The sequence below is a fragment of the Lycium barbarum genome, chromosome 2 (assembly GCF_019175385.1).
Source record: "Lycium barbarum isolate Lr01 chromosome 2, ASM1917538v2, whole genome shotgun sequence".
In the NCBI taxonomy this organism is placed as follows: Eukaryota; Viridiplantae; Streptophyta; class Magnoliopsida; order Solanales; family Solanaceae; genus Lycium; species Lycium barbarum.
Genome location: NC_083338.1, coordinates 134644291 through 134660415, shown reverse-complemented (window position 1 = coordinate 134660415; position 16125 = coordinate 134644291). Strand labels below are relative to the sequence as shown.

General features: G+C 34.5%; 2 protein-coding genes and 1 long non-coding RNA gene across 6 annotated transcripts; all 3 read left to right on the top strand.

Annotated features, from left to right (window-relative positions):
• Positions 1 to 1291: 1291 nt before the first annotated feature.
• LOC132628952 (uncharacterized) lies at positions 1292 to 1660 on the top strand. The gene has a single exon (XM_060344704.1). It carries the CDS (start codon positions 1292 to 1294, stop codon positions 1658 to 1660), a length of 369 nt encoding a protein of 122 aa, XP_060200687.1.
• Positions 1661 to 5054: 3394 nt separating this feature from the next.
• On the top strand, positions 5055 to 8573 carry LOC132627395 (uncharacterized). 4 transcript variants are annotated; one of them, XM_060342722.1, is made up of 4 exons: positions 5055 to 5188; positions 5494 to 6830; positions 6921 to 7819; positions 7916 to 8573. In XM_060342722.1, the coding sequence occupies exons 3-4, from the start codon at positions 7667 to 7669 to the stop codon at positions 8381 to 8383; spliced, it is 621 nt and encodes a 206-aa protein (XP_060198705.1). In that variant the 5' UTR covers positions 5055 to 5188; positions 5494 to 6830; positions 6921 to 7666; the 3' UTR covers positions 8384 to 8573. The 4 variants fall into 3 exon arrangements, 2 of the variants coding, with proteins under 2 accessions (XP_060198705.1, XP_060198704.1); XR_009577865.1 differs by having other exon boundaries at positions 6921 to 7837; XM_060342721.1 differs by having other exon boundaries at positions 5056 to 5188; positions 6921 to 7837.
• A 2306-nt stretch (positions 8574 to 10879) lies between these two features.
• LOC132627394 (uncharacterized) lies at positions 10880 to 14652 on the top strand. Its single transcript, XR_009577864.1, has 2 exons — positions 10880 to 13407; positions 13582 to 14652. It is a non-coding gene; the product is annotated as an uncharacterized LOC132627394 (long non-coding RNA).
• The last annotated feature ends 1473 nt before the right edge of the window (positions 14653 to 16125 follow it).

Sequence of the window (16125 nt, the reverse complement as noted above, 5' to 3'; positions counted from 1 at the left end):
GCATAATTTATGAAATATTATGATAAATTTATGTTCTGCAAAAAAATCTATTTGTTATGAGGGATAAAAATTAAAAACCAGTATAATATAGGGCATAAATGCCAATGACCCGAAGTCTACCTTATTGGGCCGGTTTTTACTTGGGACGAACTGGCACCCAGCCTATTTGAGTCAAAGGCCGAAATGCATAGATACATGATGTTGGGATCACCATTTAAGTCATATTCGTAATGCATGAAAATTTACTAGTGTACCCACTAACTTCAAACATAGAGCGTCTAAAGTTTCATATGGCTGGAGTTCAGTTATTTTTTTCCTGAACTTTAGGCACATATGGCTAAAGTTCAAACTATATATTCCTGAATTTCAGGCAAAAATGACTAGCTGGGCAAAAATGATTATAGAGTATTAGTGCTATTTTTTAAAGATCGTTTAAATTTGACTAATAAAATAGAAAGGGGAAAACCATAACTACTCTCTCGGATTTCTTCATCAATATATTTTACATTTCTTGAACTCAATATCAAGAAAAAATTACCACTAAAACAATTAATTTTTTGGAAATAGATGCTTCTGTTGCAGGAATGAGCTCTTGCATCTCTCACCTACTATTAAAGAAAAGTAATTTGTGGAGGTTGAAACTTGAAAGTGCGACTCGTAGAGGTTAAAAACCTTTGTTTTTGCTGACAAAAAATAGTGAATGTTTTTAACCTTCCCAATAACGTCAGCATTTTTATAGTGACTGATCAAAATATCTACTTTGTATATCGTGATGAATGGATATGAGTGCACGAACTATAGAACGTAGAAGGCGAGGAGGGAGGAGAACGCCCAGGGTTAAGAAAGAGACGATACGGTGGATTAGATGTGCACAACAAAGGCAGCCGGGGGATTAAACCTCACAAATCTCAGAGTATGGAATAAGGCAGCAATTATTAGTACTTGTTGGAACTTAGCTCACAAGCAAGATATACTCTAGATTAGATGGGTACACTCCTATTATATCAAGGGACGGGTGTGGGACGACATGAGTGTTCCAAAGCAAGCAAGTTGGATGCTAAGAAAGATAATAGGGGTTAAAGAACAGTTGCGCTTGCTACAAATTACACCACTGAGTAAAAAGAGTAGGATTAGACAAGTCTACCTACAACTGTCGGGGAATTTGCAAAAAATGGAATGGAAAGGTTTGATGTGCCATAACCATGCGCGACCCCAAGCCACCTTCACCATGTGGTTGCAGCTACATGGCCGATTATTAACAGTGGACAGATTGAATAACTGGGGAATATAAATGGACCCCAAGTGTGTCATGTGCAAACAAGTAGATGAAACCCGTGACCACCTATTTGGAGATTGCTACTTTGCCACAAAAGTATGGGATAGATTACTACATTGGTTGAATATTGTTCCACAAACTAGATTGACCTGGTTAGATCACTACCACTGGATATTGCATCATACAAAAGGGAAGACTGTCCAGGCAAAAGTACTGAAAATGGTGTATGCTGAGTTTATCCACTACATTTGGCTGGAACGAAATGCTCGAGTGTTTGAGAAAGTGGAGAAGATAGAGAATATAATTGCCCGAAGCATTGCATGCTACTGCAACATAAGAGCTTTACCCGCCAGTAGGATATATTTAGATAACTGCATGTTCTGATTCTAGAGTTAGCTTAGAAGGCTCTGCCTTAGCAATTTTGTTTGAGATTATGGCCGGAGGTGTTATCAGCTAGTTTTGTAAATATTCACTTGGTGATTAATGGAAAAGGTTAGTTACCAAAAAAAGAGACGATACGGTGGACACCATAAAAAAAGCCATGTAAGTAAGTAGCATCTTATAGATGAATGGTCTAAAATGTTCTCAAACATAGTATAAATGACATTAAGCACACAATGTCAAACAGGAATCTTTTTGTGACATTTCCATATTGTAGAAAAATGTCACACCCAAAATCTACATAATCACATTTTTAGAAGTTCTAAAACTCCAGAACTGGTATAATGAAAACAAGAAAACATAATCGACAAAAATGTAAATGACATTCAAGAATGTTGCTTGATAGTTAATGAAGTGGATTGAGAATGATGGGGTCTCATGTTCTAATTTCAGTAGAGTCAAATGCTAAATGATTTCATCTTATCAGTCCAAGTCTTGATAAACAAGGTTATCCATGATTATTAAACGTAATAAATTCAGAGACCTCCTCTTCATGTAATTTGGAGGGTGTTTGGATTGGCTTATTTTAAGTGGATTGTGATTTTTACGCTCTTTTATATTTTTGTGATGTTTGAGAAAGAGAAAAATTGTTTTTAAGAACTTACTTTTAGGCCAAAAAATGTACCAAAAGCCAAAAGTTAAATATTCTCAACTTATGACTTTTAACTTTTAGCTTTTAACTTATAAGCTACTTGTAAAAAGCAATTCAAACACCCTCTTGGTCTCTTAACATTCACCTCCTTTGTGGCTTATAAGAATACGCTCACTCCTTTCTTTCAATTATTTTTGTAATAACAAGTGTTTTACCTTATTTATCATTAATGCAAAAAATATGAAATTTGACTGATCCACCCTTTTGTAATTTTAAATGAATTAATATATATAATTACCCCAATAACTCGATAAGCTTTGTTGTACAAATGAGATACAATACTTGGAGATGAATTTACAATACGAGAACGGAGAACCTGACAATTGTTTTGGGAATAAATTTACTACTGATTTTACAAAACAATATTCATTTTTAGTCCTTGTTCATTCTTTGATCCAAAAGTCTTACACTGACAATTGTTTTCGTAGTTTCATCGTAAATTATTGATGAAAATTATCAAGTAGCACAACATTTGGCATAACACTATTAAGTGACAATCAATTATTTTTCGTTCGGTTTTCATTATCGTAATCAAGAATTATCCCAAAAATAGGAAAAAGTATAATCCAAGACAAGTCTTCAACTTTTGTAAATCAGTAATGGTGCAAAACAAACAATCCCTTTTTAGTAAGCTTCATGATCAAATAATCATTGCTTTGCACCACATAATTACTTGAATATTGGCATTACACTCACTTGTGAAGTTTTAATCGGTTGATGGAAAAGAAAATAACAACACAAACTGCACTTTTATCATCGATTTCTTGATAACCAAGCAGCATTACATATTTTGGTGCTTGGGAAATGAAAGGGAAAAGGGTCAAATATAACCCTTTATTTTATTTTATTTTATTTTTTATTTTATTTTATTAGTTAACTTTATCCTCCGTTAGTGAAAGTGTACAAATATATCTCTGTCAACAAAGTCTACACATGTACCCCTATTTGTATGGAAAATCACAAATCAAATTAAATTATCCGATTTAAAAAAATTACCCCATTCCTTCTACGCCCCAACACGCCCCGACCCAGCCCCGATTTCATCTTCTTCTCCGAGAAGAATACTCAAAAAAATTGATTCAATCTCCTTCAATTCTCAATCAAATGAGCTCAAATTTAAAATGCAACTTCCTCAAAATTCAGTGAATTCAACCTCACACAATTAAATCCATCTTGAGCAAATCAAACTGATAAAACTAAAAGGTGATCAATTGATCAAAAAGAAATTAACTAAAACAATGCAGATAATTTATGTACAGTCAGGCTGTATTCTTGGAGTTGGCAATTTTCTATATCATTCTTGAAAGAGAAAAATCATATCTAATGTCTAATGTACAAAGAAAGAAGGAGCCTTAATTCATCCAACAGGTCTTCTTCTTCAATAGTGACTTAGCTCTACGGAGAAGGTTTCCCCAATTTCTTTCCCCTCCATTTTTACCGGCAGCAAGCTCTTTTTTTTTTCTTTTTTCTTTCTCTCAAGGGATTTATTTACTGAATTTTGAAGAAGTTGCATTTCAAATTTGAACTCATTTGATTGAGAATTGAAGGAGATTGACTCAAATGTTTTCAGCGTTCTTCTTGAAAAAGAAGATGAAATCGGGGTCGGGTCAGAAGGAATTGGGTAATCTTTTAAAAATCGGATAATTTAATTTGATTTGGGATTTTCCATCCAAATAGGGGTACAGGTATAAATTTTGTTGACGGTAGAGGTATATTTGTTCACTTTCATTAAAGAATGATAAAGTTGACTAATAAAATAAAATAGAGCGTACATTTAACCCTTTTCCCTTTTCTTTACATATATACTCTCTCCGTTCTATTTTAATGGTTGACTTATTTTTTTTTACATCCATTAAAAATAATAAATATATAGTATAATTTATTCAGTTATTCCTACTTAATAAAAACAGATTGTATTTCCTTTTAAATGTTGTACACTCTTCTTTAATTTTAAAAGTGTGTTAGAAATAATTGTCAACTTTAATCTTAAATTTCTAAAGTGATAATAGTTATTTTAGGATAATTTTTTAAACTAAAATGACTGTTAATTTTTGACGGAGTAATTGCCTTCTTGTTGCCCGTGATGCCATTGAAATTACTTCCCTCTGTATGGGTTGGGGACCGATGGCAAGGTTTGTGAAAAGGATTAAAAGAAATTGATTAAATCAAAAAGACCTACAAGAATCAAATCATATCAGAATTGGTTTGATTTGATCCTAGTATTTGAAAATTAACTTATTGATTTATATACTTTTTAAAGATAAGAACCGAATCATGAACATGACCTCTAACCACAAGCACGTTCACATAAATATTTTTGCCCATTTGGTTACCAGAAACAAAAATTTAACCCAAAAGCATATTTTCCAAACCAAAATCTAAAACAAAAGACATTTGTAATATATATATGGGCAAAGGGGCAAATATACCCCTCAACTAAGGGATATGGAGTAAATATACCCTCCGTTAAAAAAAAAAAAAAAAAAGGATTTATGCCCTCACTGTTAATGAAAAGAGGCATATATACCCTTTTCTTAACAGCCCTTTATTTATTGAATTTAAAAAATTTTAAAATCAATATTTTGAATCCAAAAATGCCACATGGCATTAAAAGTATTGAATCACCCGTTTTTTTAAATTCGCATACCCGACCCGGACCGGACCCAATTAAAATAAAACCTAATCCTTTCATTTATTCAGTCATATGGGTGATGACTTCAAACGTATAACACCCAAATGGAGAACCCCAGTGAAAACCCCAAAATTTTCTGCTAGGGTTCCGACTATATTCATCAATGGTGTCGATTTCGAAATCTCAGGTAAGTTTTTACTACTTTCTTCCCTTTTATTTTAACGATTTCTGATGTTATGAGCCTAGGAAGTAAAAAGTGTTAAAAGGTGTTACTGAGCCATATGCTTTTTTTTCTTCATATTCTGTCCATACAAGGTCTATTATCTTACTTTATTACTTGATTTTGTCTCTTTGTATGTAAAGATAGATTTTTTCTAGGTCCCGAAATTGTTGTTGTCTTTATAGGGTTTTAAATTCATTTTTGAGTTGGTGGTTGGTTGGTGTTAAATGGTAAAGTGGTCCCTATGTCTAAGCTGTTTGTCTATTCGACAGGTGTTGTATTGAAGGATAATTGAAGAAGTGGATATTGTTTTCAACTATGGGGGCAAATGGGTAACTTCACCGGAGCTGGTGTATAATGAAAAATTTCTGCACACCTGGTATGGTAAAAATACTTGTTTAATTGATTATGATGATTTGTGTCAAGCTTTTACTTCGGAATTAGGGTTTTGGGAAGTTAAACAATTATTGGTCACTGGTTCATCCGGTACTTATTATATAGTTGAAGACGATGATGGAATCAGGACTCTTCAATGCTTATTTTCAAAAGACTTCAAGGTGATAAACTTTTATGCTGTAGATGCCTAAGATTTGAGAGTTTTTGCCAAAAATATCACATACCACACCGAATCATATCCTGTGGATGTTAAAGCTGTCACTGATTGTGATTATAGCGATAGTGAAAATGCTCTTTCTGATTCTGTAGTGGGCAGCCATAGTGCAATTGATGAATATAATGCCGAAGTGCTTCAATGTTATGAACATGGAAAAAGGAGAGTGGTGACTGATAGGCTTGAAAAGTTTAAGGAATTGGAATTGGGTATGACATTTAGGACTATTCAAGAAGCTAGGCAAGTGGTTAGCTTTTATGCTATGGATAACAAGAAGAAATTGAAAAAAAAAAAAAAAAGTGATTCAGTAAGAATTAGGTATGTGTGTGATGGTATTGATGATTGTCCATTTACTCTCCTCATATCAAAGGATGCAAGTTCTGCTACTTATATGGTCAAAACATTGGTAGACAAGCATACTTGTGATGATTGCTTTGTCAATCCAATGGAAAATTATGCTGCATTAGCTGCTTATTTTAAACAGAAAATTCAAAATAATCCAAGGTACTCTATCAAAGACATGAGAGGACAACTGGTAAAGGATTTTAAGTTGAATGTCTCAAAAGACAAGCTTAAAAGGGCCAAAACAATGGCTCTTGATAAGCTGGAAGCCAAAACTATAATAGGCTTGAAGCTTATGGTCAGGAACTTAGGCAGTCCAATCCAGGAACCGATGTGGTAATTAACATCTCTAAAGATGCACTTGAACAAGGTAAAAGAAGGTTTTTGAGAATGTACATTTGCTTCAAGGCTTTGAAGGAAGGATGGAGAAGTTTGAGACCTCTAATTGGTTTAGATGGAACATTTTTGAAAGGAAAATGTAAGGGGCAACTATTTGTAGCTACTGGCCAAGACTCAATAAACCATTTTTACCCACTAGCTTGGGCAGTAGTGGAAAAGGAAAACACAAGAACATTGACTTGGTTTATTCAGTTGTTGAAGATTTCTTTGGAGCTTAAAAGTGGTGAAGCTATGACATTTATCTCTGACATGCAAAAGGTAACTTTACTGTATTTTTCCTTTTTTCTTGATGCCATTTCTTTTTCATTTTTCTTACTGTCATTTATTCACAAAGTCCTGTATATACAGGGTCTGTTGGATGCAGTATCCAATGTTCTTCCAGAAGCACATCATAGGTGGTGTATGAGGCATATAGAAGCCAACTGGTGTAAGAAATGGAGGTGTGGTGAAGAGAAAAAATTGAAGTGGTGGTGTGCATGGAGTACTTATGAAGAAGAGTTCAAAGACACCTTGAAGGTGTTAGGAAAAGTGGATGAAGATTCAGTTAGTGATCTTCTTCATTTTCTTGCAATTAAATGGTGTAGGGCATATTTTGATACTCAATGCAAGAACCTAATGGTGGACAATAACTTTACTGAATCTTTTAATAGTTGGATACTTCAAGCTAGACAAAAACCAATCATTAAAATGCTGGAGGAAATTAGGTTGAAGGTGATGAATATGTTGGTGAAAAATGAAGAGATGGGCAGGAATTGGCAAAATGATATCAGTCCAGCAGCTAAGAAATTGTACAATGACTATAGATTAATGGCTACCACTTGTACAATTGAGTTTAATGGAGATTATGGTTATGGGGTGAAAGATGGGGAGGACTGACATACAGTGAATTTGGAGTTGAAGAAATGCACTTGTAGGCTATGGGACTTGAGTGGAATACCATGTCACCATGCCATCAAGGCACTCATGCACAAAAAAATTGATCCATTGGAAGAGGTCCACTACTGGTATAAAAAGAGGCTTATCTATTGACATATAAACATAAATTGCAGCCAGTAAGGGGTCCCTAATTCTGGAAAATATATCCTGCTCACGCAATGGAACCTCCAGAAATTGTCAAACTTGTTGGCAGACCCAAGACGAAAAGAAACAGAGAACCTGATGAGGCAAGTTTGAGAAAACGGGCATGGAAGAAGTCAAGAAAGGGAACTCTAATGAGATGCAACAAGTGTGGTGATTTCAATCACAATGTAAGGGGATGTTTAAAGGTAATTATTTTAGTTTTTTCTTTTAGTTCAAAGTTGATTTTCTCTTTAAATTCACAACAAGTTTTCTTTGATTTGAAGGAGCATGAAGGTGGTGAAATTTCTCAAGGAAGAAAGAAGAAAACAAGCAGCCAAAGGTCTAGGAGTCAAGCTGGACAAAACTCTACACAAAGTGTCAATTTAGAGTATGAGGCAGAAACTGCAACCCAACAATCTCAAACACAACAGTCGACTGCATATGGTCCTGAGATTGGGAATGAAGAAGATCCACCATTGAGGCCAATGGTAATTTCTGAGACACAAGCAATGCTGGAAAGAAGGTCTCAAAGAGTTGCAGCAACAACAGGGAACATGGAGATTGCTTTTAAGGGGGATGCCAGAGGAGTCTCTATCCCTTCAGATCTATCATATTCACCAAAGAAGATTACTTGGAAGGGTAAGGAAGCAGTCACTACCGGTCAGTTGCAAGCTGAAGCAAGGAAGAAAAAAATGAAGCAACTAGCAGGGAAGGGCAAATGTCCTGTGGGTCCAGATGATGATCTTGTTTAGAAGTTAATGTGTAGTTTATGGTGTTTGACATTAGGTGGTTATTTTGGATAGTGTCATGTGATTTAAATCCAAACAATTTCTTTTGCTACCAACCATAAAGTAGGTATTTGTGGTTGGTTTAACCACCTGAAGGTTAAACTACTTTTGTTCGGAACTGTTGCACTAATTTGAAGTTAGACTGTCATCTGAATTGTTCCCTGTTGCACTACTTTGGTTGATGTGTGTTAGTAGTTTGCTGCTGCATTGGTTAATAATTGGTTGATGTGGGTTAGTTGTTTGCTGCTGCACTTTTAGTTTGCTGCTACATTTTTTTGTTGACGATCTTTGCGTTACTTTTGTTGTGAAGTGCAACTGCTGCATTTTTTTTGTTGTTGTAGAAAATGGCCTTGATAAAATCTTTTTTCAGCTCTTTCAGATGTCGGATAATTAGAAACAGCAATTTGTGAGCTGTTTTGGTCTTCTCTTAGGGAGTATTTTGAGGTTGTCATGGCTTTCTACTAAGTTCACTTCCATGATGGTGATATATCATTTTGGGGCTGAGAGATTAGTGTGTTTTGAGGTTGTATAGTTTGAAGATGATGTTGTTCTTTTACAAAATTCATGGCTCCTCCAATTATTGATGCTTGTCATTTCTTTATCTTTTGGGGACTGCTAATGGTTAAAAGATCGGATGTGAAAGCAATGCATATCTTTTTTATCTTTCAAGGTAGAGATATGTGGTTTTGTACCTAGCTATACAACTTGTGAAATCTTTGAGAGGTGCACTATATTGCACTCTACTCAGTAAGTGTTTAAGATTTAGCTCTCCTAATATAAAGTTCAATGGGACTGAATGTTAGTTCAACACACACACACCTCACTTCAGTCAAACTATGATTTCAATGAGCTCTGAGGTACAATTGTGCCGCTTGTGATATGAGAGAATCTGATGTTACATTGCACTCTTAATATAGCTTTAATTTAAATTTTGTTAGGATCCCACCAGTGTAAACTGGCTGCACTAATACTTGAATGGATGGGTATTAAGTATTACTCCCTCTGTCTCAATTTAAGTATCTAACTTTTCTTTTTGGTTCGTCTCAAAAGAGTGCATCTTTCTATATTTAGTAAGTTGACAATTCAAATATCCTACGTGGCTAGTTTATAACCACAAGATTAAAGGACATTTTAATACATTATACATATCTTTAATTTAAAATAGGATGGAGGGAGTAACTGTTTGCACCTGACACAAATTTGCATCTACTACATGAGATCCTATTATTTCACAACTACTGGATTTTATATCAGCTCAATGGTAAGTCCTATTTAACATTTGGTGTCATTAATATATAAAGTTTATTCCTTGCAGCTGGTAGTCCTCACAGTTTATGCACTTTTATAAGGTATACTCTACCTTGCATTGAGTGGATTGGAACAAGCTTTAAAGAAACTCAATGCAAAAGCCACTGTAGAGTTTAACACCACCAAGGTTTCATCTTTACGAGTTTAACACAGCTATACTTTCATCCTCAAGGAAAAAAAAAACCACATTGCACACCTTTGAATATCCAAACTTGATCATTTCATTGCATTGCATTATCAAATGATAAAAATTTGGCAAACCCCATTACATAAGATACAACAAAATGAACTAAAGGTTGCTAAAAACCATTACATAAGACCCGACAAAACTAATCCAAAAGTTGGGAAAAAAATTTCATAAGCAACCATGATCCAATAAACCCAACAAAGCAACAGAATAAAAAATAACTCGACGACGTTTTCCTTAAATTTGCTGGTGGTCAAACAACTATCGTTGGTGGATCAGCAACTTCAAAAGTATAACACTCCAAATCTATCATCTTCTCCTGCAACATGTTATTCGAACGCTCTAAATCAATCGTCTTCTCCTTCAACATTGTTGACACCCAATTTTGTCCCGCCATTCTTCCAAAATATTTATTTGCGCTTCTAATATTTTTTTGATAACTTAAGAAATAATTATTTATACTTTACTACAATTATTAGCTTTTTATTAATATCATCGTCTTTTTTCGTTATCCTACTATAGTCATTAGTTATTATCATTTTTATTACCGTCATTACCATTACTATTATTATTATTACTATTATTACTATTATTATTATTATTATTATTATTATTATTATTTTTGTTATATTGCATCACTTTTAACATCTTACGCATCACATTTATTTTACATATCTAGACGATAACATTACTCACTGTTGAACTTTAAAAAATATGGTCGCGCAGCTATTCCGATATCGTATAATTTTGTTTGAGTACTAATAAATATTTTTTTATTAGGTAATACTTTACCGCACGTTAATATATAATTAACTAAAGAGTGTCTTTCATTTAAATTTGCAAGTCAAAGAATTAAAGGAAGAAAGAAAAGGTCCACACCTGAGGCCCATATTTTCAGCCTAAATTTCACCAATATTCGCCCAACCCAAAATAATAAGGCCCATTACCCATTTCAACAACCCATATCTATTACTTCATCATCTAAAACCTAAAGAAAGAAAACTCAGCGGCGCCTCTCTTCTTTCTCTCTATCTCCGACAAAAACAGTAAAACTCGTAGAAGCTTTCACGCACACAGACCATGCATGGTCGTTTTGGGGAAAGGAAATTAATGCTCGTCCTTTCCCCGTCAAGTCTCAACCGTTGTGAGTTGATTTTTTTTTTTTTTTTTTCGCTTTTGATCTGAAACCCATTATTGGGATTTGGCCATTTGCGAAGTTTGAATGCTCGTTCGTGATTGGCCATTCAATATTGGGGGGATTTTTCCCTCCATTTCCACTCGCCTCTCACTAAAACGAAGAGAAAATTTAGGGTATAGAACCCCACTCCCAGTGTCGAGACAAGTTTTTATCTGGGCGAACATACTGAAATTCTTGATTAAAAGTTCTGAAAAAAACTTAATCTTGTTTAATTAAGAAGTCACTTTAAGTAGAATCTCTATCGAGTCTAGTTTCATTTCTCAGTTTTAAATTCTATTCCTTTTCGTTGTGTTTGAGTGAATTGAGGGTCTTGGAAGGAATTTCAATTCCATTCTCGGTGAGGGTTGCACTCAAAAGATCCGAGCGTCGATCGCGTTCGAGCGTAGATCCGAGATTCAAAGCCCATGTTCACTGCACTCGGAAAAGGTCAGTAACCTTTCTTTTTTTTTATTTCTTTCTGCATTCTCTTGTTCCTTTACTTGTTATGTGTTATGTGTTTAGCTTAAGCATGTTGATTTGCTTAGGTTTAGTAGGATAATCTGTTTATGTGTCAGTTTTGGACTTGTTTAGCTCTTATGTAATTTGCTAGCCATGCTCTTTTTATCCTAGATTGGTAGTTAAAACATGTTGATATGTTAGTAAATTAGTTAAATAATTCCAGTTATGTAGTTAAAGCCTATCCTATGTGATTTATGTGGTTTTATGCGTGGGAATGACTCAGTTTAGCCTGAAACGTATGAGCAAGATCTGTTGAGCATGGTTTAGGTGTTAGTTTAGCTTGTTTTAATTGAATATGTCTTAAGTGTTGCGTTGTCTGGTCTATGTGTTGTTCTGGTTAGAATAGATTAGTTAACTGCTGTGTAATAAAATCTAAGTGTTATTGGTCTTGAATCAGGTTGTTATGTGTATATTAGCCTATTTTTGCCTGCCACTTTCCCAAGCATATGATATAACCCTGTTTTTTCGTTTAATCCAGTTCATCATGTCTAGTTATATTGTTTAGCTTATCTGTTTGTTTGGTTTAGCCTACCATGCTTAGTTACGATGTCTAGTTCTTCTGTTTCTTTGCTTGAGTTTATCATGTCTAGTTGTAGCATTCAAGTTCCTTGTTACTATGTTGAGCATAGTTCATCTAGCTTAGTTAAAATGTTCAGTTCCATTGCTTCTTTGTTTAACTCATCATGATTAGGCACGGTGTTTAATCTCCCTGTTCCCTACTATGTTTGTCATGTGTGTCTAACTAGCTTGGCTGCTTTGCTTAATCTATCATGTTGAGCCCATGAAAGTTGATCATCCATCCCTGTTTGGATCATCATGTTGGAATCCAGTTAATTAATCCCTTATTTGGTTTATTATGGTTAAGTTTTATTTGGTTCAGTTGCTATGGTGTTTTAGCTTCTTGTCTATTTGGCAGAATGTTGTATGCTTGTCTAGCCCTTGTGGCTGTCATAAGTAGGTTTATTTATTAAGTGCTAATGTACTAGTATGAAACAGCTTTGAAGATTTGAAAATGAGCCTGTGTGATCTTGTGAACTTGCCTAATAATTCTACATGACTGAACAAGTGTGCAATGTGACATTAAAAGTTTAATCTGGTTTAAATAGAGAGAGACAACTTGATATTCTTAAAATTGTTGATGTGTAACTTGGCTGTCACAATAGGTTTACTGGTTTATTGATATAATGTGGAGTTTAGATATCCTGATATAACTAAAAAGGGCAAATGAGCTCAGATGTTAGTTTAAGGTTGCAAACATAGGCCAGGGAGTCAATTTTAAAAATGTACATAAGTTGGTTGTTATCAGAATCTTGGTGAGTCTGTGTACCCATGACATGAGTTAAAACTGCACGTGTCTATTGTAATATTTCTGCCCTTCTCCTGCTGATAGTTTATTGTCTTGTGATCATTGGATCCTTAGTAAATGAATGTATCTTTGTATAAGTTGTCCATGGGAAAAGAGTAACATGCTTAAGAGTCTTAAGGTGATTGTGCTTCATGAGTCATCTGTTTTGGATCATCTGTCTATACTCTTCGCTTTACTTAAATGGATTTAAGGCCATCTTGGGAACTTAAGGGTTGACATGACTATTGTATTACCTGTCTGTTGTTGCATGCTCATATGTGGAATTACATGATTCATTAGTTGTTCACAATCTGCAGACCTTTGTTATTGCTACTGCTATGCAGATTTTTGCCTTTGCACATTTTGTAGTTAGTTTTTTTGCGATGTTCATTGACTGTTGTATGGTCGATTGGTTGGAATATTATCAATATACCTATAATTGTTTTAATTTTGTTAACTCCGCCTGTGTGAGCTCGCTCACATTGCCGGTCCCAAGCCCGGATAAAGGAGGAGGGTTGCCGAGGGTCAATCGGAAACAACCTCCCTACCCAGGTAGGGGTAAGGCTGCGTACATCTTACCCTCCCCAGACCCCACTATTGTGGGATTACACTGGGTAGTGACCAAGACCAAGGCAGTGAGGTTGTATACCTGTGTATTCTTGAAGTATGTTCATGAAAATACATTAATAGGGAGATTAGTTGGTCATTATGGATTAAGCTTGAACCCCCCCCCCCCCCCCCCCCCCCCCCCGGTGTTAGCCATGCCTGGGATTCCTGGAAATCCCTTGGAACTTGTGCAACATCGGGAAGACGGGGGCAAAAGCTTTCCAATATTAACCCTCTAAGCATCCTTATGAATGTGCATACATGAAGTGTACTCAAATATACATAATATATATACAAGTCACTGATCTGTTTGTTTGAACCTCTGAGAATAGACAGAATGTGGATGTGAAAAAGCTAGTTTGCTTGGTAAAGTCAAATCTGTTTAAGGAGTTCTTTGCCCAAATATTCATTAGATGTGTATGGTGTAGCCCTCCTTCTGTTTCTGTTGGTGCTACGTCACGATAATTGTTTCCTAAATGAAATCAAAATCGGTATTGACGTACAAGTTACAACAAAATATAGTAATTAAGTATCTGACTGATTTTGTAAGATTTATTACAACTTTCTGCCTACTATCAATTTGTGTATTTGGAAGTTTAACATCATATATGTTTTGCCTTATTTAATGGTTACGTACGTTTCTAATTCTTTATCTTTGTTTTTCGCATGTACACTTTGGGAGAAAATTGGGGTCTTCGTAAAAGACTTTCGTTGCCACAAGAAGTCTCGTTTTGAGGCTCAATTTCGCATCCGTGTCTACTTTGCACTCAATTCCCTCCTCGTGAAAAACTTTCCAACAAAACAAAGAGAGGGGCTATTGTCGATTTTAGCTTACCTCAGGATTAACTAATTCTTGTTTTTTCATACATGTTTATTTGTTTGTCTTAAGATTATTGACCTTAGGACACTTAGAATTAGACGGGGTAGTTGACTTAAGGGAGAAACTAGTAGTTAATTCCGTTGGTTTCTTTCTCTTCTTCTTATTTTAGAATTGCTTATAGTACCTATAACATTTACTTTTACTAGAATAATCGATTTTCAAGGGTGTGAACATATATTTTGAATTAAGAGGATCACGTTTTTGTTCTTTACTATCTTAGAAATTTAAAACGTCACTGATATGCAAATATGGACTTAAGTATATTTTTCTTAAACAATTCTTCAAGTTTGATCCAATTATGCATGTTTTTATAATTGAGCATAGATAAATAAATAATAAAAAAAAAACTTATACCCTTCTGTGTATCATATTTGTAGAATAAATCTAGATTTTAACATCGCCATATTCACATAACATAATTCTTATTCAAAGCTTAAATTTGCTAAATTTTCTTTTAAAGCTATTATTTATGTGCAATTCCTTATTTGAATTCACACAAGGTGTTGCGGAAGTACTTTTATTAAAATAAATGATATTAAGATGTATGATTTATAATATTAAAATAAATGATATTAAGATGTATGATTTATAAAAAATGATTTTTGGCCTTTTGAAGATAGTTATTTCTTTATGCAAGTTTAGAAACGCATTATGCTGTTTATTTGCAAAGCTTTTCTATTTTAATTATGTATATGCATTTTATGAGATACCTTTCTTAGATTACTTATAAGATATTATTATATTTTTCCGATATTAACCTAAGTTTGGTCGGTAACCGTAATTAACGGATTCTAATGGATGCCTAATACCTTTCCATTAGAATATTTAGAACCCTTACCTAGAATTTATTAGGTTAGTAAGACCGTTAAAATTAGAGTTTATTTTTAGGTGTTTACTTAGGTAAAATAGGTGTCCTAATTCACCTTTAAAAGAATTAGGTGGCGACTCCTTAAATTAAATAATTAGGAATCACCAATATGTTGTACTTCGCTTTGACCCGTTTAAAATGGGGTATAACAAACATATCGTCGGAACACTCTAAATTTGCAATCTTCTTCAACAAAATATTCTTCTCACTTCGAAGGGATTTTTCTTTGCATTTCAAATCGTAGATCACTTCTACTGCTCTAGGAGGAAACCACATTTTCGTGCCTGAAAAGAACACGTAAGCAACATTAGCCCAAATTTTATAGCAACATAATCAACCATAAAAATATACTTACCCTAGTTTGTGAACACTTGTAAAAACGTCGATCAACATTCTGTAGAGTCCAAGCCATTAAATATAGGGCATCAACTCCACAGAAACACCTTCTAATATCACCATTAGACACAGAACTTTCTGACATTTTCTTCGGCGGTTCAGAGTCGATATTGTTCTTCTTCAATTAAAATCAGTGAACAAATGAGGACGATTTATAGTCGTGCTTGTTACGTCCCATATTTTTATACATTGGGACAACCCGGATTAACTATGATAATTTAAGGCCAAGACCATTCCGGGATTTGAAGTCGGGACTTTCAACCATTTGATTTTATTTTGAGACATAAGTTGAATATGAAATTGATGGCATTGAACACTTAGGAAAAATTGAGACCACAATTCATAAAATTGAAATTAAAAATGTTGTGCAAAAATGGCCTTGTAGCCGTGTGGTCCACTAAATGGTCCCACACATTGTGT

Coding starts and splice junctions, on each gene's coding strand:
- LOC132628952 (XM_060344704.1), top strand. CDS start 1,292: ATGGACCCCAAGTGTGTCATGTGCAAACAAGTAGATGAAACCCGTGAC.
- LOC132627395 (XM_060342721.1), top strand. CDS start 7,667: ATGGAACCTCCAGAAATTGTCAAACTTGTTGGCAGACCCAAGACGAAA. Junction 7,838..7,915: donor ATGTAAGGGGATGTTTAAAG/GTAATTATTTTA, acceptor TTTGATTTGAAG/GAGCATGAAGGTGGTGAAAT.